Source organism: Artemia franciscana, chromosome 20 (genome assembly GCF_032884065.1).
Source record: "Artemia franciscana chromosome 20, ASM3288406v1, whole genome shotgun sequence".
Taxonomy (NCBI): domain Eukaryota; kingdom Metazoa; phylum Arthropoda; class Branchiopoda; order Anostraca; family Artemiidae; genus Artemia; species Artemia franciscana.
In genome coordinates, this window is record NC_088882.1 from 1,250,297 (window position 1) to 1,277,905 (window position 27,609).

The 27,609-nt window shown below is 35.0% G+C and overlaps 1 protein-coding gene across 1 annotated transcript; it reads right to left on the reverse strand.

The window, feature by feature from the left end:
* LOC136040255 (uncharacterized) lies at positions 1–26,610 on the reverse strand. The gene is made up of 4 exons (XM_065724474.1): positions 26,462–26,610; positions 10,931–11,051; positions 6,574–6,865; positions 1–261 (listed from the first exon to the last, which is right to left on the reverse strand). Exons 2-4 carry the CDS (start codon positions 11,046–11,048, stop codon positions 75–77), a joined length of 597 nt encoding a protein of 198 aa, XP_065580546.1. The 5' UTR covers positions 11,049–11,051; positions 26,462–26,610; the 3' UTR covers positions 1–74.
* Positions 26,611–27,609: the final 999 nt, after the last annotated feature.

Below are 27,609 nucleotides of genomic sequence, written 5' to 3' on the forward strand. Positions count from 1 at the left end.
TTCTAAAGTACGTAAAAATGTATTTTCAAGTAACATGGAACACACAGGAATAAATAAATAAATATTATCTAAACTTAGTGATAATTGTCAACTTCGTTGGTTTCTTCTTCTATTCTGCCCAATTTGCGGTCGATAAAATTCAAGAACGAAAATGGCTCGGTTTCACAACTCATTCGCCCGCAGACATTGCCATCTTTAACACCCATGCGGAAATTAACCAAAATTTTCCTCAAATATGGGGGTGTCATCGGCTCTAGTAATCTAAAATAAGAGTTTCGTCAAATTACTTTAGTTTAAGGCAGGGTTACCACCACTAGTGATTTATCACTATTTCGAGTGATTTTGTATATTGCCTAATGAAAAGATTACTAAATCACCGCATAAATCACTAGCGTATTGAAGAAAATCACTAAATTAGCCAAAATGTTACTAGAATCAGGCAGTTTTTTGTTCACCAGGTTTCAACCCTGGTTTTAGGACAAAGTACTTCGAATTTATACAAACATTCAATAACAGCTTACTTAATATGAATACATCGGCTGCAGTAGCTTTTAACATATGAAAGAGACATGAACATATTGACTTCAATAGCTTTGAATTTATGAATTACTCTTGTTTATTGTCTGTTGCATGTTTGGAATCAATATAACAAATACATTCCTTTAATTCACAATATTGCCATCGAAATTCTGTATTTTAGTGTTTCGGTTTTTACTGACAAGGGTCGCTCTTTACTTACAGGTTTTGATAAAGTGTTCTTCCCATTACTTTTATTTACGAGCAAAGTCCTTCGAGTCCAGGTTCAATCTCATTTTAGAACGGTTTACTTTCCATGAGCATATCGCTTGCAGTAGGTTTAGGCTTATGGCTTAGGCTTATTGTCATCGAAATTCTGTATTTTAGAGTTTCAATTTTTTTGACAAGGGTCGCTCTTTACTTACAGGTAATTATAATGAGCGGTTTTGATAAAGTGTTCTTCTCAATACTTTTATTTACGAGCAACGACCTTCGAGTCCAGGTTCAATCTGATTTTAGAACGGTTTACTTTACATGAACATATCGCTAGCAGAAGGTTTAGGCTTATGGCTTACTCTAGGTTTGTTGTCTGTTAAATATTTGGAATCAATATAAAAAATGCATTCATTTAATTCACAATATTGCTATGAATCAATATAAAAGAACATTCATTTAATTCACACTATTGCCATCGAAGAAATTTGTTACATTATGGACAATCGTTACGGACAAAACTTGTTCCGTAAAATTACATAACCTGAAAAAGCGTAAAGAGAGAGGGATTGCGGAGGGGACAACCCATTTCATATACGGAGTAACTTCTGTTCATTTTAAGTTTTAATGTCGCTCCTTACTTTCAGTTAAAAAAATTTGTTTTTTTATTTAATTTTCACTAAGATTCTGTGACTTTTAGGGAGTGATATACTTTTTTTCGAAAATCGGGCAAACTTTCTCAGGCTCGTAACTTTTGATGAGGAGGACTAAACTTGCTGAAACTTATATATTTGAAATTAGTCTAAAAACCAGATTCTTTTGATGTATCTATTTGGTTTCAGAATTCCGTTTTTAGAGTTTCGGTCGCTATTGAGTCGCGTTGCTCCATATTTACAAAGTTCGCTAGCACGAACTGTTTGAAAAGAGTATAAATTACTTTTTTTGGAAAGAATGAAATATAGGTTATACATATCTTGAAGACCCGATAAAATTAGACGAAATAAACAAAGCGAACTGACTATCTTAGTCTATCTGTTTTAATGCATCGTATGTTCAACTTAAAGAGAAAGAGAAATCTCAAGATGAAATGATACTCTGTTGAGGCTATAACAGGGGCATCAATGAGGGGAAGGCAATTATCAATTTTTAATTCCCCTCCCTAAATAGATTAAAAAGATAATATTTTTTGGTAATTTTTACTGAAAAATTAAAAAAAAAATCTCCCAAATTTTGATAAATATTTTTTTTTGTATTTTGGAAAGGCTTATTGAACTAAATAAAAAGAATCAAAAACTGTAATTTTTAGTCTTCAATTTTCTACTTTTCTAGGAAGGGCTTTTTGTAATAGTCTCAGAAAACGAAGAAATGCCTTCCTTTATTTGATAATTAAATTTGATAAAGGTTTGTTTGATAAGTAAAAAACACGTATAAAATGTTTTATGTTTTAGTGGTCCAAAAATAATTCATCCATTTTCGTCATCTTTTGGGCGCTAGGGCCCTGAAAAAAGCACAACTCTGATTTTCCTTGACGACCTTTTTCTGTGCATCTGTGATTTTATGTAAAGTATTAGCTAGAATTATCATAACGGTTTTGGAATTTAGAGTAACCAGATATGAGAAAGTCAACATTATGACGCAAAAATTTCAAACTCTTACTTTCATAATGATATTTAACTTGAAGCGGTACTATTAGAATAGCTCCCTATGTAAAGTGTTTTTGGTTCTAGGAATTTGTATCATTTTTATTTTTTGTTTAATATATAAAACTATTATACATGAGATTAAAAAACGTAAATAATAATAATCATAAGACTAAATTGTAAAATCATATTATTTTACTAATTATATTTACTTATAAATATTTAACTAGCTATATAATTATCGATACATCAAGTATATTTATAACATCTTATTTATGCAATCAAATTAAATTATTTAGAATAAAACTATAAATACAGTTTTAAATGAAATAAACAAGATTTAAAAATGAAAAAAATATTGCCCGAATATAAATTTAAAATTATTTTTTGCTTGTCCAGAAATCAAAAGATTTGAGTCAAAACGATTTCCTTTGGAGGAGCCTGATTATTATGTATGATTAAAAATAAATTCACACGAGCGTCATGGGTGGTCAGCCGACTAAAAAGGCAAAAAATAATGCATACACTTGTGTCAAAATTTTGAAAACCTAACGGAAACAGATGACTACTATTACACAGACAGATACGCAAATAGATAAATTTATTCAAAAATTAATTAAACATTAAATTTAAATAATAAAAATAAACAGATCATCGTACGCAAAGCTTTATGGCTAAGAATGCGGAGTGAAACTAAAGAAGAAAAACTTATGAAAATAAACTAAAAAGAAAGAAAAAACGACAAGCAGCCCTTCAAGCCGGAGTAAAGTGCAGCACAAAAAATAATTTACTCATTCTTTTTCATTTTGGCCCAAAAAGATTCACCTTAGAAATGTAATAAAAAAAAAATGAAAAATAACAATTTTCCTGAAGGCACCAATGGTTGACACTTTTCAGCTGTCCAGTAGGCTATTAGCTGGCCAGTAGGTTAATCTAAGCAATATTACAGGCAGTCAGAAGATTAAAATCCGATTTGACTGATGCAGTGAATGGAAAAAATGAGGGAAAAAATTGTAAGTAGAGCAGACAATTTAGTTGAAAAATTGCGAAATATTTAAGTCAGCGTTGTCAGACTTCCAAATATCTATCAGCAGTGAAGACCATCTTTTTGACATTAAATAACAAACTAGCTCATCAGCGGTAGCATCTTTTGTCTGGATATGTTGTTTTCTCTGACTACGCTAGCAATCCTTTCGAGTGTTTCCCAAACTTTTCCAACCACAACCCAGAACAAGGTTTAAGTTTTTTAACGATCAACCCCAGATAATTTTGTTTTATATATGGCACAGATTTATGCTTTGGTAAAAATCCAGATGTTTGTTTGCTTGTTTCGTACACATAAATTTCATAATAATTATATAAGAAAACCATAATAATTAAAAAATCAACAAACGTATCTATTTAATGCTTTTAAATACCTAACACATTAGAAATCAATTCTGATTGTTTGAACCAACTGAATAGAAACTTCTTTGAAATTAGGAAAAGAGCGATAGTTGAATTATTAATTTAAAAGACTTCCACGTGCAGGCTTCGGTAGTAGTAGTCGCAAAAAAAAAGAAAAAAAAATATGGGCTAGAAATCAAGATAAAACAAGCTAAAAAAAAATGATTCCATCAGTTTATCATCGGCTTGATTTATCAAGTTGCCTGGGTATATATACACTTTTTTTAAGGGAAGAGGGGTTTCTATGAGTGTTTGAGGGGTGTGTTTGAGGCTCGTAGGGGGTCTTCAGGACAAAAGGCATCGTGGAGCCATTCATAAGACGGCAGACTATGCCGATTTTCAATCCATATAATTTAAGATCCCTCTCTCTATTCCAACCGAATATTGAAGTAAAACAAATTGAAAATGTTCTTCACGAACCTACGGCAGATAAAACATCTTGCCTGAAATTTTGCGTAAAGTTCTAACTGCGATGAATACTTTATTCAAAGGGGGGGGGGTACCTTTTTTGGATCCCCCCAGACATTCTCGCCGACTCACAAAAACGTAACTGAAATGCATACAAACAAATTTCTGAAGCATATTTAATTTTTTTTTTGTTATACAACCCCCTCCCAAACAATACCCCCATCAAGCCCGTACAAAAATCCTGGACACTCTCTTGATTACAATCTTGTATTTTAGTTCTTAAGTAGAAAAATGTGAAAAACAGCTAAACATTCCTGTAGTTAGCTTACAATAGAACTATGTAAACTAAAAATCAAACAATTTTTGTTTTAAGCTTTCCGAAACCGTTGACTAGTTATTGTCTGTTTTCAAAACACAATTATATAAAGTGAAAAATATGAATCCCGATTACAATGAAAACAGTAACTTGGATTTTAAATTTCAAAACTCATGTTCTCGTCATGACTGGCTGGTCAAGTAAAAATACAATTAAAAATTATATCTTTGTGAAGTCATGCTGAGTATGGCTTTCAGAACTGGAGTAAATTCGTGGTCAATTTAAAGATTGTACAAAAAAGATAATGCTTGAAGTAAAAAAAGAAAAAAAAATCAAACTTTAAAATCAATGTTGTGTGCAATTCGAAAATCAGGAATATTCTATTTTTAGAAGGTTCATCGGACATTTGAACCTCGAGGTTCCAGAACAAGGTAAATGAATAGTAACATATGAAATACCTTTATGTGCCTGGCACTGTGACTATCGGAATAAAAAAATTCTTTTAGTAAAAAAATTAAAACAACTTCACGTCAAAATTGTACAACTTCCCTCTACCTGGTGCGCCATCTCGGAGCGCCATATGTACCACACAGTTCTGCAATTCGTGCTGAAGTTATGTCTTGTATGGCACAATCCCCACAATACTTGGCATAGTTTCACCACTCTGGGCACCAAGAACGTATCCAGGATCTATGTTCGAGGGGGGGGGGCATAAAAAACCAAAAGCCATATCAAAAATTTGTTTACAGGCATTTTTATTATGTCTCTACGGTTCGGATAAAATCTTACGGGGGGGGGGGACTTAAACCCGGTAACCCTTGATACCGCTTCTTTTTAACGAACCATCTGATATAGGTAATTTCTCAAAGCCAGTGACTCCTCGGTTTGATGGAACGACATTTCAAGATGTGCACCAGATAGTGAGTTAGCAGTCTCTCGAGCTGTTCACCAATAGACACCCAGGATTCGGTTTTACATTATAGTCATGCTGTGTAATCTAGAGTAAATTCGTGGTTAACCAATGATTATATTAATAACAATTCTTCAAGTTAAATCAAATTCAGCATTCAATCATATTCAGTTATATCGTTCACTTGATGGAACTAAATAAAAACTTTGTATTCAGTTATGTTAAAAATAGAGTCGTATCCAGGATTTTTTCCAGGGCGAGGTTTACAAAAAAAAAACTTAAAAAACGCATCAAAAATACGTTTATATTCAATTTTTTTCCTTTTTGACGAGTCCGACAAAATTTCGTGGGGAGGGGGGTCGTATCCTCTATTCTCCCTGTGGATACGGTCTTGGTTTAGAATATTAGTCATATATAGTTGTGTATTAATATTTATTCCAGTTATGTTTTACTCTTAAATTTTTTGACAGTTTTTTCTTCATTTCCACTATTGTTCCTTAAGATATAGTTTATCTAACTTTACCCAGCTATACATTTATCCACTTACATTTTATCAAATATATTATATTTAACTTTAATCAGTATTGTCATTATGTTCAAATGTTTATTTCGATATTGCAACATAATAGTTTAATTAAAAGCTTTGTTTTCTAGATTATTTCTTTAATTTTTTTGTCTTTGTGATGAGGAAGAAATTACTTTTTTGAAAAATTTCCGTCAATGTTACAGTGATTCTGTTTTACCACAATTTTGTTGGAATCATTTTTAGTTCATAAAAGAGTTTTGTAAATGAAATTATAACGAGAAGAGAGATTTATTCTAATTTTTAACCAATCCAGACTAGCTGTTTTGTTTTGCGAGTATTCACTGAACCTATGCAAGTTGAGGAAGCCTGGAATCTCAAAACAGTGATATATATATATATATATATATATATATATATATATATATATATATATATATATATATATATATATATATATATATATATATATATATATATATATATATTGGTTTGTCTATTTTATGTATGGTAACACAACAGCTCTTCTATCCTGAATTTCTGATTATAGGCTGAATTTCTGAATTTTGGTATGACTAAGCTCTATTAATGTTTAGCTTACTTGACAATGCCACCAACGGGGGTTCCCCAGTATCCTCCAATAATATCACCAGCTTCACAAGTGAATCGTTCGACACATTCGTCTTCTTCGAGAGATGCCCTCATGTAAAGAACCATGATTCTATCTAACATTTTTGCCATAGGCCTCATTTCAGGCTCATTCATTCTTCGAAGGCTCTGAATAAATATGCCCTCCAAGCCACTGAAGATGAACATTAGTCGGCTGATATAATTTGATAAGAGAGATTCGGCTGAATGCATAGCACGGCCAATAAACCCATTATGCTTTTCAACTAGAAAACATTTAAACAATATAAATACGCATATAAGAACGTTTAAGTATGTAAAATATAAAATTGAAAAGATATAGCACCAGGCCACTGTCCTGGGTTTATTTTCGGTAGGGTTAAAAATGCATCAAAAATTTGTTAGCATTAGTTACTTTTTTACGAGTTGGACAAACATTTTTTGGGTGGGGGGAGGTCATATTACCCTAGCCCCCCACCTCCTCCCCCAACATACAAACTGAATACGGGCCTGCGTAGAACCAGAATTTGGCTCGAGAAAATTTGGTCGCCACACCTTCTCCCCTTCCTAAAACCCTAATGTTCTTCTCTTAAAACTTACCCACAGAATTTCTTAATTTATTAATTAGCAGCAAGCTAAGTAATTTATTTGCTAAAAATTAATCTGAAGTAGATCACTTGATAATAATACATGGGGGGGGGCTCAATAACACTCGAGCTGCCACTCCTTCTCTAAATAATGCTTCAAATATAAGCAGAGGTGCACTAGAAATAAAAACTTCAAAAAACAAATTAAAAACCTATTTACATAAACTTTTTTTGGGTTTTTGACGAGTCAGGAAAAAATTTCACGGGAGGTCTCACCATTGTGTTTTTACGAGTCAGAAAAAAATTTCACGGGAGGTCTCACCGTTGGGTTTTTACGAGTCAGAAAAAAATTTCACGGGAGGTAAGACCTCCCTATCCGTGATAAGATTTTGGCTGCCACGCAAAACCACGAGAGTAAGCGAGTAAAACTAAACAGTTAAATTTAGAAAAACCCCATCATTAGAAATTCAAACAGTAACAAATGTACTGTATACCAAAGTCAATGAAACTTCTGACTTGCAATCCAATGAGCCCCTTCCGAAGTTTATACGATCACCCTTTCTATATAAACCTTATACGCCCCAGAGCATAACTTACAACCTTTGCCTTGAACAAAACGGTTATCTAAGAAATTCGATTGGATGTATTTGGGGAAATGGTGGGCGTGGGAGGGGTGTTAGTTGTCCAACAATCATTTTTGTTTAAAAGGGAACCAGCCCTTCTAATTTACAATCAAATGAGCGCTTTTTGCAGTTCGTACAACAACCCCTTCGATGCGAAGTGCCCTGATCTAAAAGAAAATAAAAAACGCAAACCAAAAAAGAAACAAAATACATTGTGCCCACATCGCTCTTTTACTTAGGCAGTACTATTGCGCTGCCTATGATTTATTTATTTATCTTGTGATACATTGTGAGTATTATCTCCAAAGAAATCTTCTTGGGTTGTTTGGTTCTAAATATTTTTAGCTTAATTTTCACAGTTTTTTTACCCAAGTTTCTTTTTTTTAATATGGTACCCATCACCACCAAAAACCCTTAACCGTGTAGATAGATACATTTATATTTTCTTAACAAACAACTCGATAACACAATCACGAAATAAAATTTGCAAATATTAGGCGCTTCTATTCGATTAAGCACACAAAATAAAAAAAATACTGACAGAAATAGAAAGAAAACAAAAGAAATAACAGAATTTTTTGGGGGAGGAGGTCAAAAAACTCTACCCCGCAGCAAACACAAACTGAATATGGAGTTCCCTAGAACCAGAATATTGTGCAAGAAAATTTGGCCGCTGCACTCTCTCCCCTTCCTAGAACCCCGATGTTCTTCTTTTAAAACTTTGCCTACAGCATTTCTTAGTCATATTAATTAGCAGCATGCTAAGTATTCTTAGCATGTTTTGACATGTCTTAGCATGTCATTCTTAACATTATTCTTCGGTTGCTTGGTTCTATACATTTTTAGTTTGTTTTTCACAGTTTTTTTTTACCCAAGTTTCTTATTTTTAATTTGGTACCCATCACTACCAAAAACTCATAACCGTGTAGATAGATACATTTATTTTTTTTTAACAAAAAAAAAACTCAGTAACACAATCACGAAACAAAACTTGCAAATAATAAACTATTAATCGATTAAGCACACAAAATTAAAAAACAAGTACTGACAGAAATAGAACGAAAAAGAAAAAAAAAGAACAGAAAAAAGAGAGCAGCAAAAGCCAAAGAAAGAAAAAAGAAGAAGAAGAAGGAAAAGAAGCTCATTCACAAAAAACAAAATGACAACTGATATGTAAAGTGTATAATGTCATATTTGAGTAGCTTGTGAGTGGAGGTCTTGTTATTAAAAGTTGAATATTTGATTTTTTCCCAATTTATTAAGATATATATTGTTTTAGATATTCATAGTCCCCATTTGCAACAAACAGAATCTAAAGCTGGTTCACACAGCCAAGTTTTTGTCTAAAAATTGCTGCTCTTGCGTTTTCTCCCTGTAGTTTTTGCTGTGGGTTCATGTTTTATAACGGTTCGACGGCTTCACTAAAATATTTCAGCTGAGCAGTTGGAAAATGCGTCCTCAAAAAAAAAAAAAATTGAATCAATTCGTCATTCTAGTTTAGCAGTTTGCGCTTTAACAGATAGAAAGAACAAATTCGGTTTGAACACTTCTGCATTTTTACTGCGTCTGCTGTGCGTAAGGAGCTTTGCACCAAAAAAAAATATAGCTGGGCTATCTAGGGACGCTAATACACAAAATGTGGCGGTGGAGGACAAAGATTACTCATTTTTTTAATGAGCATACGAAAAGATGTTTTTCAAATCTAAGAGATCGTTTTTTTTAATTTGTAAAATAATGATGCCAAAATAGATATTTTTTTAATCTAGGGGAAGGAGGGAGTTGCCTCATCCCATATTTGTGCCCCTGGTGTAAACCCAGATAAATGAATTTTTTCCGCCTTTGAAGTCGGTAAGAAATTACAGGGTTATGCTCTTTTTCAAATAAAACTAATTTAGAACTAGCAACTTTTTACATTAAATAATTAATGACAAGAATAGTGACATTATGATGAACAGGTTTTTTTTTTCACAAAGTTCACAGGTGCGCATAAACCTTAGCTATTGCTATAAATCAGATTAGGGTAACGGTTGACTTCAAAAATTTCACAATTTTTGATTGCTTAAAAAAGTCGATGTTGGTCGTATTTATGACTATTAAGTCCGAAGTCATGTCACTTGTATAAAAAGGGCTAATGAGATTAAAAATGACCTGTAACGGATATTGCACTTGGGGCACTAGCCCATTCAGCTTGCGCAATAGGATGAAAATAAAACTGGAAGTCAGTAACGTTTATCTGGTTTACACACCTCTGAGCTAAATTTGGTTGCTAGAAAGTGATCTGTCTCATATAATGATAGTGGCCCAAATTTACGATTAAGCCAAATGGAGCAATAACCTTACACCCATCAGTACTTGGTGGCTTGGCGAATTTTGCCTCATACCTTAATAGTAAACAACTTTGTTGAGAGTTGGACGAGGGGTTGCCGAATTCCAAAAACCGTGTACACCCAGCGGTGCACGCTACTTAAGGCAAAACTTTGCCACGCTTAATGCGAAGAAGCGTGGCGTAGCATAGGTCTGCCACCCATGATTAAACAAATGACAGTCAAAGAGGAGCACCGGACGGTGGATAGTGTGTGATCTTTGAGGAGGGGTGAGGAATCTATTACAATAACCACACTTACTTAAGCTTTTGTAAATATCTAAAAAATGGAATGGAAGAAAAGGAAAGAGATATGGAAGGGAAGGGAGGAAAGGAAAGGGGAGGAAAAAGAAGAATGGGAGATATTGGTCAGCAAGATTTTTGGAAAAATCGGAGAACGAACACTTATGAAACTCTCATATTTGAAAATACAATATTTCGGTCAGTTCGGGTATATACGTTAGGAGATATAATAAGTCGACGAGAAACGATTCGAGAAATACGATTAGTCGATGAGAAATAGTGAAACGCTTGTGGACACGCACAAACTGGGATTCGAACCTCTTATTTGATTTGGAATCTCGTGTATATATGGCAGCTATAATAAATTTAAGGCCATAATAAAGAAATTAATACATTGTAGTACTGTTTAGAGATTCCCACGACCCCCCTGGATTCAGGGGTTAAGGAATCTCTCTTATATTGTGTAAATAATTACTTCAATCAACTTTTCTTATATTGTGTTTTTTTTTTACTTACCACTTCGTCCTGAAACTTCAGCAACTTCATTTTTATCTTCATTTTTATCTTCGAAAGGCTTGGCAGCAGCAGTGCACGCTAATAAAACCAAAATGAAACAACCTTTGTGATACTTCATTTTCTGCAAAAAAAAAATAAATAAAAATATATTAAAATTGAATAATGAAAACTTGGTATGACTCCAGGTTGTGTTTCCTGGACATCCGGCACAGTTACAACCAAATCGACTTTTTTTTTTTACTTTGCTCGAGAAACCGCCATTCACCTTGAACGTTTGGGGCTCCTAGTAACTTACTATAAGCCCCCCCCCCCCATTTCGTTAGCATCTCAAAAAATTAAAAGGGTTTGTAACAAAATCTTAACGGTTTTTCTAAAAAGCAAGAATAATAATTTATATTTAACTACTAAGATTTGTCTCTGGTTACACGAAGTAACTATAAAAACCAAGGCATCTCCAGAAAGAGTTTTATCTGGGGGGGGTAAGTAGTCTACTACATGCTGATTTTTTATCCGTATTTAAATGGGAGTAATTCTTGTTGTTCTCTATTGATACGATTCATAAATGTTATTTTGTTTCCCTGGGCCACGGTTCGGTCCCCTCTCTGGTGGCGTCCACATAGCTGGTATTGATGGCGAGAAAAATAACTGATATTTTTTAGTACAAATTATAATGTTACAGTTATCTATCAAAAAAGTAAGCCGCAAGGTCAAATGCCTCACTGCAACTATGATGGAACTTGGGGTAGGAATGGGGAGCATGTGATGAATTTGTTTGGTCTCAGCAAAATATATAATGTTATTATAGCTACAGGACGCAAAAATAAGCACCAGGTAAGGAAAAATAAGCACCGGGTAAGGAATTTTAAACGTGCTATAGAGTCGTTTTTTGTATGTAAAACCAAGGTTTATAGCCCGTTTTCTTAAATTAAACAAACTGGGTCGATTAAAATGGGCATGTTTCCAAAAATTTTATTTCTTCTTAAAATAAACGGTAGTCTTCTTTTTTAGATGACAGCTTTTAATAGTGACTTACTAAAGCACCAACCACCTTGAGGCCAATACATCTATACACGCTCCTCCTTCACCCCAACCTATCCAGAGCATTACTCTTTACCTCCTCACATGAAGTTTTAGCTTCCCCTAAAACCCTTCTTATGATCTCTTCCCACCCCATGTAGAGGCATCCCCGATCTCTTTTCTTTCCCCGATTTCTTGGGCAAACCGTAATGGTATTATAATACTAGCCCGAAAACCTATGACTTGTACTTCAAAGGGTAGCTCCAGGGGCGCAATTTGCTTGCAGGGCGGTAATTTATACCCCTTTCCACCTCTCTTCTCACCCCATTTTGAGGTATCTCCTATCTCATTTATTTCCCCAATTCTCACTTTTTTTCTTTTTAACCTTAAAATGAAGGATCCCTATTTCTGTCATAATTGTTTTTATTTTTTTAGATAGCTAGATAGATTTATTTTTTTAGATAGCTTAGATAGATATTTTTTAGATTTTATTTTATTTTTATTTTTTTTAGATATTTTTTTTAGATATTTTTTAGTACGTCGAATTTTCATTCTCGGTCGCCTGTTGCACACTACCCGGGTTTCCGGATATTTATTTTTAAGTAAAATTTGACTTCTTATTAAGTAATATTCATCATAGAGCATAAATCTAAAATTAAGCTAATTAGTTTATTGGCAAAAATTATTTTATTGTATAAAATTTAGGTAACAAAGATGAAGGACATCAGCCTAACATAAGCAAACGAAAATAAAACTTCTGAGTCAATGGGCATTATTCCTAAAGTAATCCTTCCAATAATATGATGAATTGTAATACTCATCATAGAGCATAGATCTAAAATTAATTTAGTTTTGTTTCTTTGCGAAACTTATTTTATTGCATAAAATTTAGGTCTTAAAGATGAAGGACATATAGCGTAAAATTAGTCAATGGCGAATCCAGGAGGGGCCTGGGGGAACCTCAACCGCAAGGTTTTTTCTGCCGCTCTCATTCCGTATTTGTTTCCATCTTTCAGTTTATAATAACTATTACATGATAACTATTATGGAAAACATCTAGTTTATAGTACTTTAAAACACTTGGTATTTTTGTTAAGACCTTGTTTTTTAACTTGATCATTAAGACCATCGTAAAATTTCAACTGATCACATTCGCATCTAATTAAACCAATCGAGACGGGCTTTATGGATCATTATTGACAACCCATTTATCACACTGAACCTTGCCGATTGCTACGCGTCGTAAAATTATAGCAATCGTTTAGTGACAGAAAATCTTTCAGCACGATTTATGACAATTAAACATTTAGAAAATAGGCCATAATGTCATGCATTGTTAATGTTGTCATGCCACGTTAAAACGAATATAAGTGACTGAATCGCACAATTTTTGTCAAGAAATCTCCTTCAAATCTGAAGTTTTCATTTTCAGGACTACTGGTTTAAGCTATAGAATGCAGCCAAAAGTTTGATTTACTAATCTATCAGCCAAGACTTCCCCTCCCCCTTTGCAGGCACATGCAGAAAGGGGGGGGGTATATAATGAAAAAATAATTGGTAATTTTAATAAGAAGTAGCCTACACAGAAACTGGGGAAAAAGATTGGATTTCAGGAAGTCCATTGTCATATGCAGGATTTTTTCGGGGGAGGGGGGTTACAAAAGCATGTTTTTGGTGAAGGGGGTTGCAAAAAAAGTTTTAAAAACGCATCATTTTTTTTTATTTTAATTTTTGTGATATTTTCAAGAGTAGGACAAACGGCCTTGCCCAAGTCCTTTCTCCCTGCGTACATCACTGCCCCATTGGGTTCGTGTCGGTCTGTCTTACACTGTAAGCTTCAGATCTGTAATTAACAACCATGGAAATTTCTTAAAACAGAAATAAAACACTGTTTGCAGAATATTACTTAGTGGGCTGGTTTGGCATGGATAGTGAATCAAGTTGTTTTTTGGGAAAGATTCTTGAAAGACAGAGAAGTCCAAATTTTAAACATACCAAAATTTTGAACCGATTCTGAGCATAACGTGTATGTTTGACCTAACAGAGAGTGCAAGTATGGCGTTCGTAAAAGGGTAGGGGACACTTTTTTTCCTCACCGTCCTGTAAAATCAAGAACCTATCCAGGATTTTTTCGGGAGGGGGGAAGGGTTACAAACAAACTTTAAAAACACATCAATTTTTGTAATATTCTTTTTTGTTACGTTTTTAAGAGTAGGGCAACCCCTTCTGGGGGGTGGGGTTAAACTCATAACCCCCTTGGATAAGAATTTGTGTAGAATATTCATTTGTAAAGCTATATCATGAAATGTGATGATTCGATCGCTTTTAGCACGTTGCTGCTGCATCTTCATCTATTTCTCTTGATTTTTGCATAATCTAAATAAGTGCTAAATAGTTTGGGCTAAATTGGAAATTCCCTCATTTTGGCCAAATATGTAAGAGGCCAGATTAAAAAAAAAAAAAAACAAAAAACAACAACATGAATATAGGAACATTTCAAAAATCCTTGGGATTTAGGTGAAAACATGGAAAACCACTGCTTTGTAATTCCTAACAGACGTTCTCAAAGGAGGATGCAAACATCCTTGGAGGGAGGAAGCTGGACAGTGGCATCAATCGACGGTGTCATTTTTTTTTCAAAATCTAGAGATGATAATTTTGTTTTATTTTGAACTTTTTTCAATGAAAGTACCAACAAAATTCTAGCTTTCAATGAAAATTCCCAAAAAAAATTTTTTCAAATGCAAGAGGAGGACAAAAGAGTCTGGCGGGACTATCCCCTTCCCAATTACTCTTGAAGGTGCAGCCTAAAGCGTAATGATCACACCAATTTTATTGTGGCCTTACTAGATCTTCATATATTATTTTGAGATTATGCCCCCCTCCCAATTCCCCCTAGTATTCGTATTATCTTGTTTGTCAAGTTTTTCAAGTTTTCCATTGTCAAGTTTTCCCCCTTTTCCTTCTTTCTTCTCCTTTTTGCATAATTAAACTACAGAGGTGCTCAATTCATTATAAAAAATGGTACAGTGTCCCAAAAAGAGCGCCATACCTGAATATACTTTAAGTCAAATGTATTTGTACATTGATACGTTGATACGAATTTTTTACGAATACGAGATTTGTACGTTGATACATAATTACAGTATCAACATAATCCTTTTCATCAGGCATCTATCTCTATTTTGCTATATATGAAATGTAAAGGAAGCAAACAAAACACACCCTCTTCAGAAGATATTGCAATTATGCGTGAAACGTAATATCGGGCGCATGCCCCCTCCCTTCCTTGCTAGCGCCTACAGCCACTTATTTTGTCCATGAAATTACATGCCAGAGAAAATTTGCTTGATCTTCTATAAAGGGGAGAACATCCCCCAAAAGTCTTGGCATCCTAGTGAAAATCGCACCATCGTATTCAGCGTATCAGAGAAACATACTGTAGAGATTTCAAGCTCTCATTTGCAAAAAAGTGGAATGTTGGTACGATTACCCCCGAGAAAAAAACGCATCAGTGATCATTCTTCCGGTAGAAAATACAAAATTCCCCATTTTTGCAGAAGGGATCTTGAAATCTCTAAGGTGGGTTCTCTGACACACAGAATATGATGGTGGAATTTTCGTTAAGATTTCGCAAATTTTTGGGGATCTTTCACCCTTTATCAAAAATCAGACAAATTTTCTCAGGCTATATTTCATTGATAGAGTAATTGCCTGATGGGCTAGCATGTGGAGGGGGGAGAGGACATATGCCCGATGTTCTATCTCACGTATAATCGCAATATCTCTTGAAGAGAATGGCGTATTTTTTTCGCTTGTTTCAAATCAACAAATTTAATTTATAGTAGATATAAATAATAAGTTAATTAATAGTGAAGATGCTTTCTCAATGGCTTGTCTTAATAAATTATTAAAAATGGCTTAATGAGCAATTTTTTAAATTAATCTTGCATGACCTTAGAGACGGTTTGACCTCCCTGTATTATTAAGGAGATTATTTTTATGTTATTATACATAATTACCGGCACAGTGATTATTAAATTATTCATATTATTAAGGATAACATGTAATATCCTTAATATTAAATATTATCCAAGAGATAATAAGAATGCTAGGGGGAAGGGGGGGAGGCGTCATTTTTGGGTCAACCTACATATGAAGGGTATCCCTCATCAATATAAGCTGGAGCAACAAAGAAACTTTTGGAGCTCTACATACGTCAAAAGAATACAATTTCATACTGTTTTCAGACGTAAAAAAAAAACTATTAAAATTTTATGTTATCAACCAAAAGCTAATAACTTACTAAACTTGAAATATATCTTGAAGAGGGCAAGACCCTCCAAAAGTGGCGCGATGATGATCAAGACTAATGCAGCAAATTCAGCATATCTGAGAACCCGAGGAGGAAAGTTTTCAATTCTGTTTCTATAAGACAATACTATGTGTACTCGTCTTGAAAAGGGCAGTTTCAGCACTTATTTTTTTCAGGGGATTTTCGTATTAAAAATGCTGCTTTGAGATATTTTGAGAGGGCTCATTCGAAAAAAAAATTTGCCACTTTTTTTTATCTGAAAACAAACTGCGTCGGCCCAAACAAGAACATTATATCTATTCTGATAAAGCCCAGGAGTTTACAAATATTTAAAATCTTCGTATTGAACATATCGGCTTTTAAGTTTCCATAAGCAAATCATTGGGCTGAAAGAAATATTTGAAACACAATTCTTAACTATTTTACAAACACTTATTTTTGAACGATGCTTTTTGTAGAGATTGATTTATAAAAAGAAGAATTAAACAAGAGTCAGCATCCAAATGTGTAAAAATTTTTGATCGTGCTTTTAGTTTTTTGTACCCCCCCCCCCCCTGAATGTAAATCCTGGGTACGCCTTTGCATACAGTCAGCGCAGTAACCTCATAAAATGAATAGTCTAAGTATTTGCAGAACAATAGCTGAGACTACAAACGGATTTTATTAAGATAAGTTGAGGAGCAACAGAAACTTGGTAAATTTGCGAATTCTTGCTCTTTATTCATGATAGTGTTCACTAGTTGGTCGAAAAGACAGCTTGGCTTCCCACTAGCTTTCTTTTTTACTGTAAACAGAGGCGTATTTTTTTCAAAATCCTTGGGGGGGGGAGTTGGAGACAATTCTAACAAATCAAGTGAAATCGACAGTGGAAACTGCAAAATCTGTCATATAGTAAAGTAGAGGCAAAAATATACAGAAGAAAATGGACCTGTTTCTGTGTATGCTTGAATTGCGGAGGCTTAACCTAGTTTTAAAAAGATTTCTGAAGAAATGAAATTTCAGCTGAGGGGCCAAACAGGGTTCTAGGGGGAAACTGAGGTCTGGAGGGGAAGCAGTTACCCCTGCTAAATAGCAAATTACGCTCTTGACTGTAAAACATGGGTTCTCGTCAGTGTATTCGTTGGGGGGGGGAGTTGTCCCCAATAAGTTTGAGAAAAAATTATTCTATAGCTTATGTCCCTTGACTCTCCAGGTATAGATCCCTCTCCCCTTCCCCCCTCCAAATAAGAATTCTGGAGCTATACCTTTGGTTCTCGTAAATAGTAGTCCAAGCGAGTATTGTACAGGCAAACCATTGGAAGGGTACCGGAAGAACTTTTGTGGGGCGGGAGGAGAGTACATTTTAAGGTTGTATGTTCCTAGTGGTTTAAATATTCACGTTAGAGGATAATTCTCCTATGTTCTCCTTTGTAAAGGTATGCGTATACTAATTTGTCTGGTAACGAAGTACCCCTGAAGTGCAAGTGTGAATTTCACAAATGGGCGGTGGTGGGGAAGAGTAAATAGATCCTATGATTGAATATTTCTCAATCCCCCCTCTGTATAGGTATGCGCATAATGATTTGCTACGAAGTGAATGCTTCTACTTTAAGAGGGAGTTTCACTATGGAGGGACGGAGTAAAGCTGTTCTTCCAGTTGTTTTTTTTTATAATAAATACCATAGGGTAATTCCCCCAGGTTACGCTTTTGTACAGATATGCGTATAACGATTTGTTAGGAATTTTAATAGCCCCAGTATTGTACTATTGTTTCATCATAAGAGAGATGGAACAATCATCCACAGTTATTGACATCCAACAATTAGACATCCAAACAGTTATGATAATAGAGGAATAATGGAGGAAATGAAGGAATAATTAAAGTTAAATTACAGTCACTTATTACGCATTTTAATACCAATCAGGACGATGGAATCAGAGCATGCGTAACAGAATCAGCAAATTATATTCTTCTTTTGGCAGATAGCTTTCACATCCTGCTTATAGGGTATTAGTATTTTGCTATGATGACATTTCCTATGACGAGTATTTTGTTATAATGGCATTTCCATATCGTCATAGCAAAAGTAAAACATTACACTTAGTGTTTTATAAAAATGAATGAAACATAAAAGGGATGGAATTTGAATCCACCTTCTCCAAATATTCTAACGTAACTCCTTTGGAATTACTACAGCAGGTCTGAGAACTACCATGTTCAAAGTATACCTGATAACATTCATTAAAGTACCAAGGACACCAAAAATAAAAACTTGCCTCCCCTGTACCCCTCTTAGGTATATCTGTATATACCTAAGAGGTCTATTTAGGCTTATTCTATTCTTAGATCTATTCTATATAAAACGCGTTTTACGAGATTTTTCTTTTGGTTACTTCAAAACTCTATACTTTTTAGGGCAGTCTCATAATTTTCGTTAGTTTTGCAACGCTGAATGTTGACTGCCAACGAAAACTGTCATGTTGAACACTTTATTCGCGCACCATGGACACCAAAATGAACCATTCCCCGTGGACCTGTGTTAGCTCTATTCATACTTGAAAATGACGATTTTCCAAGTGGTTGCGGTTGTTTCAAAATTATGTATATTTTAGGGTACTCTCATATTTGTGCTCGTGTTGCAACGTAGAACCGTGAGACTATTAATCAGTAAATTATGTTCTACTTTTCTGTGATGGCTTTCACATCCTGCTTTGATTCGTATTTCGTCACAGTGACATTTCGATCTGGTCACAGCAAATGCAAATGTCATATTTGGATTTTATATAACTATTTGTTAAAATAGAAAACGTTAAGCACAATGCTTTAAAAAAAAATAAGAACAATTACAAATTCCAAATAAGAAACCAATCCCAAAATAAGAAACCAAAATTAAGCAAAATAAATGAAAACGAAAACAAAAACATAAACATCAAGGCCGTAACAAAACGGGTATTAGGGGGGTTTAACCCTCCCCTGAAATGTTCGTCCGGCTAGTAAAAATTTAACAAAAACGAATATAGAAAAATTTTGATGCTTTTTTAAAAGTTTTTTTGTACCCCCCAAAAAAATCCTGGATACAGCTCTGATGCACATATTTGACACCCTACTTGGTAATAAACTGATTTATATAAAACCATGCATTGAACCACCTACGCTTAACTATTTCCATATTAGGTTATTCTACCATCTTCAGATAGTGTTAAAGTTTGACAATTTTGACACTTTTTCCCCTTTCAAATTTTCCCTTCATTTCCACATCTTGCGTCAAATGAACAGCTTAGGTTATATACGTTAATTTAAATACTAAAAACTAACGTATATTATTCGTCGACGAGGGTGGCTACCACCCCACTAGCTATCTTGTTCTTTATGCTAAAGTTTCAACTGAAAAATGTGAGTGAATATAATATAGATTTAGCTTTCTAAGTAACGTCATATACTAAGATTACTATTAATAATATGATGCTATTATTATTACTAACCACTCACAATATGACCATGTCGCTTGAAGCCAACACAGTTGAGCAGACTCAAAACTACACCAAAGTCTATTCAAAGCTACACTTTTTACCAGTGACGTCATAAGACACGCTTAGAATTACCTCCGTAAGAACTTCCAAATTTCTTGGCGGTTTTAACCCCTCTGACGTTCTCGTTGGCGTGCTGTCGGCAAAAATGGACTATGCCCTTTGGCCAAAAGTAGTTTGAATATGGATTAAGGTTCTGGTGATCCCAAGCCTTTTTTTAGAAAACGGGCATTTTGGACGCACTTGTTTATGCAAATTCTGGTGTCTGTATACCTCAATGACGTGCCTGACTCGTATTTTTATTGGCCAATTTTTATTTTCTGAAAAAGGGTAACGTCACACAAAACCCGTGGGTCGTTCCTGTTGGCATGTCTAAAATACTCTATTCTGCTGAAAGAATACAAAATGAGGATCTGCTGAACCCAAAGGCCTTTTTTAGAAAGTGCACATACTGGTTATACTTGTTTATTCAAATTTCCTTGTCTCTGGATCTCAATTGAGTGTCTGATTTCAGAAAAAAAAGAAACTGTCTGACTTATTTGTTTCTTGCAAAGTCAATTTTCGGCATATTTTTGCCTTGGAATGCCATAATTTCACATAACACTTATTAATAGAGAAATGATTTAAGCCTTAAAAAACTTAAATTGAACATGGACTTTATTAAATGATTTAAATGTGCGGATTTTAGAATTAAGCGTTTTTGCATAATAGTATTTTAGGCAGTAGCATCGATTGAGGGAGGACGCACAGTGAGTAATCCCCCCAATATCCCCTCCCCTTGATTTTGGAAATACTTTTTTTGTATTTTGTATAAAAAATGGCTTTTTGATATTTTCACTGAAAAATATAGAAAAAAAACAACAAGATTTTGAAAAAATGTATTTTTGCCCCCCTCAAAGTCCCATGAATTGACGCCACTTATGTTTGGTTTGTCTTTAATTTTTGGGGTTTTAGTTTCTCTTCTTTTTTGTTCTACTTTTTTTTAGCTTCTCCCTGTTTTCGTTTCTAAAGTTTTCATCCATGTGAAGGATGCCTCGAATATACGAAAAAACATCTATGTTTTTTTCCTTTTCTCATCCCTTTCACTAAACTTATATCCGTCTCTTTGTCAGAATTTGTTTTCTTTTTTTGACGTGTTTGCTCGATTCCGCATTGTCAACACATTTTTGTTTATTTTTTAACCACTAAATTCTTAACCAAGCGAAAATATTTGGTGAATATTCTTTCATTTATTCTGGCTTAATTTTTTCTTGTTTGTGCATCTTATTGGTCTGTTTAGGTTTATTTCAAAGGATTACTTCATGTACTGAAGACGACTTGGCGGGATTCCTTGCGAGATCCTTGTCGGAATATTTGCTTTTGTCCTTTTCGCTTCTTTTCTGTCCACTGGCTTATATCACCCTTGTTTTCTCGGCTACTGAATTATATTATTTATACTTTTTTTGTTCTTTTCTCTTATTTAGAGTAAAGAGAGAGATTCATCGTCCGGCCAGGACTTAGATTTGCTGTCGCTGCTGTGGATTTTTCTAGGGACAAATGGGTTGGTAATGTGTCATGCCTTCCAGCCCCCAAAGCACTCCTAAATTATTGCGTCTTGATGATCGTCTAAATGCTCCCTTATTGCATCTTGACACGTCTATAGGTGGCTTCTTGATTACTAATCTATAAGTAAGGGCAAGACTAGGCACTGACGGATCCAGGGAGGGCTGGGGGACCGCAGACCCCCCAAGATTTTTCTAGCACCCTCTTATCCTATTTTTTTTCTTTTTCACTCTTTTTTCTTAAAATAAATTTGTCAATTTGGTGAATTACTGGCACCTTTGTCACACTGATCCCCCCCAAAAAAAACTTTTGCGCATTGGCGCCATTGTCACATTGGGCCTCGCCCAAGATTTCACTCTAGATCCGCCCCTGAGACTAGGGGGGATATCCCAAGAAAAATACTGAGCAGCAAATGTAATACCAAGCTCTGATAGAAGACGGCACATTAATCCCCTCCCAACTGGTGAGTTGAGCCCCTGCCTTTGGAAAAATCCCTGGCAATAACCATGTAGTTTAGTTTTCTACATAATTTTGCCAGATTTTTGTGGCGTTTGAAAACTATGCAGATTTATAAATCTTGTAGCACAAGTGTTCATAAAACAATGTCTTCATTTTTGAAGTCCATTATGGCAGCTATCTTCGATTTTATAAAATGGCTGCCATGAAACATATTTCTGTCTTTGCTTCTAAATAACCTTGAGCTTTAAATTTAAGCGCTTACTGCCATTTTTATAGCCAAGAAAGCCAATGGTATTATGCACCAAACATCAACGCTTTTAATTCTAATAGTTTGTGAATACGGATGGTGTTGCAATGTTTGTCTGCAACCAATATAATAATGAAGACAAACGTATCTTTTGGCACCAATATCCACCGGGCACCACCTGGCACCAGTACCAGGCGAAATTATCTTTGGTCAGCTTTGAATGTTACCAAATGAAGAGTTGCCTACATTTTATATTTCAGTAACTTCTGCACGAATGTTTCTTAGTTACAAACTTGGGAAATAAATTCCCAAAAAATAAATCCCAAAATCGGTTCGTCTTTCGTGTTGCATAGTTACAAATTTGGAAAATAAATTCCCCCCAAAAAAATTCCCAAAATTGGTTCGTCTTTCGTGTTGCATAGTTACAAATTTGGGAAATAAATTCCCAAGCAAAATTCCAAAATCGGTTCGTCTTTCGTGTTGCATAGTTACAAATTTGGGAAATAAATTCCCCAGAAAAATCCCAAAATCGGTTCGTCTTTCGTGTTGCATAGTTACAAATTTGCTTCTTTTGGAAAAGAAAAAATAGGTTGACTTAAGGCCCATTCCCAACGAGATTTTACAAATACCAAGATTAAGCTAGCTCTAATTCAGGAATAAGTTGAAGTCAAAGCTGATTAGGTAGCGGACAGAAATGGATCGAGCCAAAACTAAAGTTCAATCGATTTGAGTTTAGTTCAGCCCGAACCAGTGTTGGTGTTCTTCTTCTCGTTTGGATTGCTGTGGAGACGTTTTTGCATTACCTAGCAAAAACAAATTACGGAGAAGTCCTATAGTGGCGCAGTGGGTTTACACACTACAGTACGCACTACAGGGAATTTGATTCCAGTAATAAAATTATGCGAAAGCGTCTCCACATTAATCCAAGCAAGAAGAAGAAGAATATGAGGAAGTTTTGTTCTTCGTCTTTTTTTTTGGTTATTTGGAGGAGTAAATGCATAATCTTCATGCAATTCCGGTAAACTCCAAAAAAGTAAACTCAGCAATAGCAAGGCAGTGCAAGGCTCGGAATTTGATTCCAGTGATGAGATTAAGTGAAACCGTCTCCATATTAATCCAAACAAGAAGAAGAAGAATAAAAAAAAGCATGTGGATAAATGTTATTCTTCTTCCTTTTTTTCTTTATTTGGATATGCTAATGCATAGTTTTCACGGAACCAGTAAACTCAGCTGTAGCAAGACACTGCAAGACTCGGAATTTGATCCCGGTGATGAGATTATGTGAAACCGTCTCCACGTTAATCCAAACAAGAAGAAGAAGAGTAAAAATAATCATGTGAAGAAATGTTATTCTTCTTCCTTTTTTTGGTTATTTGGAGATGCTAATGCATAGTCTTCATGCAATTCCGGTAAACTCCAAACGAGTAAACTCAGCTGTAGCAAGGCACTGCAAGACTCGGTATTTGATCCCGGTGATGAGACTATGCGAAAATATCTCCATATTAATCCAAACAAGAAGAAGAAGAATAAGAAGAAGCAGGTGAAAAACTGTTATTCTTCTTACTTTTTTGGTTATTTGGAAATACCAATACATTGTGTTCATGCAATTCCGGTAAACTCCAAACGAGTAAACTCAGCTGTAGCAAAGCACTTTAAGACTCGGTATTTGATTCCGGTAATGAGACTATTCGGAAGTGTCTCCACGTTAATTCAAACGAGAAGAAGAAGAAAATTTAGGAATTTGTTAAAAAAGAAGTGAAATATTTGGAGGGGTTAGAGAACCTTGTTAGAGCTGAAGAACGTTCGTACTACAAGAGAAACAAGGACTGTGTGGGATGTGAGATTAGGACATACACGGTATAACTACGGTATTTTACATTTCCGCGTTTAATTTATCCATTGGGAAGGGTATAATATGATCAGTAGCATCAGCAAATACTGGGTTTCGGAGTGGGCTCAATTACAGTATCAGTAAAATCTCATTGCGAAACATTTAATTAGCCACCTCATTCTTATTCTTAGGATAGTTATTTCATACAAGAACAAAGCAAAATGAGACAAGCAACAGTTTGTTCCACTAAAAACACAAAGAAAAAGTTTAAGTTAACCGACTTGACTCCTGAACTGCTAAGTTTAATGCACAAAAAAAATCAGTTACGAAATCTATTTTTTTTAATATCCTTATGAGAACAAAGTTGTGTTTTCAGGCAAAGGTTTGAAGCGTGTTTCGAGCGGGTTGGACAAATCACAGCTTAGATACCAATACCAATACCCATATTGGTATCTAAGCTGTGGGACAAATACTGCTTTCAGGTTCTTCATATTCAACCCAGCAAAACTTTAAGGTGTTTTCATCTTACGGGCTCCAAGCGTGTTGGACACAAGTTCCTCAAATTGTAGCGCGCCAGAATAGTATCAGGCGTTGAGATGACATTCACCCTTGTTGAACACAACACTCAAACGATAATCTGCACAACCCGTGTCAAACTCCGTGTTGGATGTGGGTGGCATGAAAACAAGGCTCAAAAAGTTAACCAACATGACTGCTGGACTGCTTAGTTCAATTGTTAGCACACAAAAAGATAAGTTGCGGTATCCGTTATTATTATTATTATTTCTATTAATAATATTAATTTAAAATTAATTAAAAAAATAATTAATTAATTACATTAATATTAATTAAAAAAATAATTTTTAATTATAAGAACAGGAAGTCAGCAGTGCTGACGATACAATTTCAAGGAAGTCAAGTCCGTAGTCTTGGCTCCTCGACCGCGCAGTCACAAGTCGAATTAGGTCCACGGGAAAAGGGTTGGCTTGCCTACCAAATAATTTGCTATCCATTTCTTCTTTTCTTTTTAGGGTAATCCCATTACCAAATGAGATCTAGTAATATCATCGTTATGCTCGTATAACATCACTAACATCACTCGAATAACAAGAATAACTCCAAATAACAATTCGAATAACAATTCACTCACTCATTCGTCAAGTCGAATGACTTGGCGATAAAAATATGCGAGATTCTATAATTGACATAGGGACAATCTTTTGGATCGTGTGGGAGCACCACTCAGAGAAAATATAGGTGGGGGAATATGAAGGTCCTCTTGAACCATTGCTGGGCGTCAACATAACGATACAATTGATACGTTTTTGTACAGACACGAGTAGCAAGCCCGTCGCCAGAGTTTGTCATATTGGAGTTTGATTCCTGAACCCGTTATTACCGGGTAAGAGAGAATCTCTTACCCGGAGATTCGGGTAAGAGAGAATCAAACTACTGTGCTGCCACTGGGTTTTGAGGGAGGGGATGAATTATTTAAAATCGTAGGGTGGCAATATTTCTTTTCCTTCAATTTTTACTGGTTTAGTGACTGAGCTCATCGGAAAGAAGCAATATAGAATTTAGATACTTCAAATATTCTAATATACTCACCTATGTCATTCCTAAAAGCAATTCACTCTACTTTACCTCCAACCCCCCCCCCGACCAATGTGAAAAAATTATGTTTTTTTATGAATCTTTCCGTTGCCTGATACCAACGTCGTTGCTTCGTTGCCGCTACTTTAATTTAAAGGAAAGAATTACGTATGGAAAATTCATGAAGAATTTGGGCTATATATATTCGGGGGAGCGGGTAAAGTAAAGTGAAGTACTTTTAAGAATGATATAAGCAAGTATATTAAAATATTTAAAGTAGTTTCCAGAATTTTATAGTGTTTCCTTCTTAGGTGTTCAACCACTAAACTAGGCTTTCGATTTGTTTTCCGCACAAATACTAAAAAAGCGGATTTTTCAAAATCCACCCGCAATCGGCGTTCGGAGATAGTATAGTTACATATCGATGGGGGGAAAATGTTTACAAATTAAGCATGTTGACTTTCATGCCGTAGAGAATACTCATTCGACTCAGCCCCAAGCAGTGATGCTACCCTTATTGATTTATCACTATTTCTTGTGATTTATTACATTGCCTAAACTAGGGAATCATTAAATCAGCGCACAAATCACTAGACTATAGAAGAAAATCACTAATTTTTTAATTTTTTCCGCCGAGGGGCAACTCGGCCACTTGCCGAAAATAAAAGCGGATTTTTCAAAATCCACCCGCAATTGGCGTTCTGAGATAATGTAGTTACATATCGATGGGGAAAAAAATGTTTACAAACTAGGCATGCTAACTTTCGCTGAGTCATTCGACTCAGCTCCAAGCAGGAACGCCACCCCTATTGATTTATCACTATTTCTAGTGATTTTTCTATATTGGCTAAACTAGAAAATCACTAAATCAGCGTATAATTCATCAGATTATTGAAGAAAATCACTACAACAAGCAAAATATCACCACATTTTGTGATTTTTCTCACCGGACGGCAACTCTGGCTCCTAATCCGCGGCACAACAGGCCTAGTTGTGACATCGGAAAAAACATAAACTTACCTAGGAAATAATTAGCTATCCAATGTAACTTAAGATAATAGTAAGTGTTGACAGGGCTGCGTGAGGTACGCAACTGGTGTACGATATAACCAAACAGTTGACTATAACAAGTTTTTGTCCCGGTGAGTGAAAACCGTGCATAAGTGGTAAAACAACCTTACGAATTGGAGAAAATAATTCGGCTTTGTGCCATGTCATCCGATAGTGAAAATGGTCAATCCTGTGATAAACGCGACCTTGACGAATTGATACAGGAAGTATTTATAATTATAACATATTTGTGGATTTGTACTATTATTGAAACTTGTTTTTATTACTATTTGTAAATTAGCCTTGGTGTTTTAAAATCAAGGGGCTACGCAACGCCCGTTTCAGGCTTACTCTATTTGTCTTACTGTCATGAAGGTCGCATATTCTTGAAAACCTGAGGTGATTTTCATGGGGTATGCTGGCATATGTATAAGGGTCGGGGGGCTTCAACAATCTGCCTGGGGATAGGAGACAAGCATGAAATAGATGTTGTTTGACCTGGAAAGTTCCGTATTTCTCCGAAGTATGTTAAATTTTTGAATCTTATGTGTATTAAGGGCTTTTAGGGTCTGGAGAGAAATCTAGTCTATCGTCCTCCCTTGTGAGTGCTTATGAGTGCAAGCTATAAAAAACACTAAAAAAAACAGACACATACATGGAGATCCATTTCAGGGGTAGGGCAAATACCCCGAAAAAGGCAAATTTAAAACATGCGAACTATGAAGATCTCGGGGAAAGATTAATTCTACTTGTCTTATGTCTAAGAATAGGTGCTTCTTATTAATAACGTACAGAATTATACCAAGACATATTCCATGTGTTCAACGCTAAAATGTACCTACAGAAAATTGTCAAGAAAACAATGGGGCACCCACTTTCAGAAATAACGCAAACCAGGAGACCTGTGCCAACTGAGGTGGAAACTAAAAAAACATGGCAGAAATTGTGCCAAGCATAGCAGAAATCGTGTGGCACTTATGGTTTTCTGAAATATATACTAGTGGATAGTTGACGTACCCTCGTAAGAAAACGTCTTTGGTCGTAGTGATGTAACATCCATTTTCTGAATTAAAAACTGTAATAACAAAGAAGTAATACTTTTCAGTACCCCATTCAGT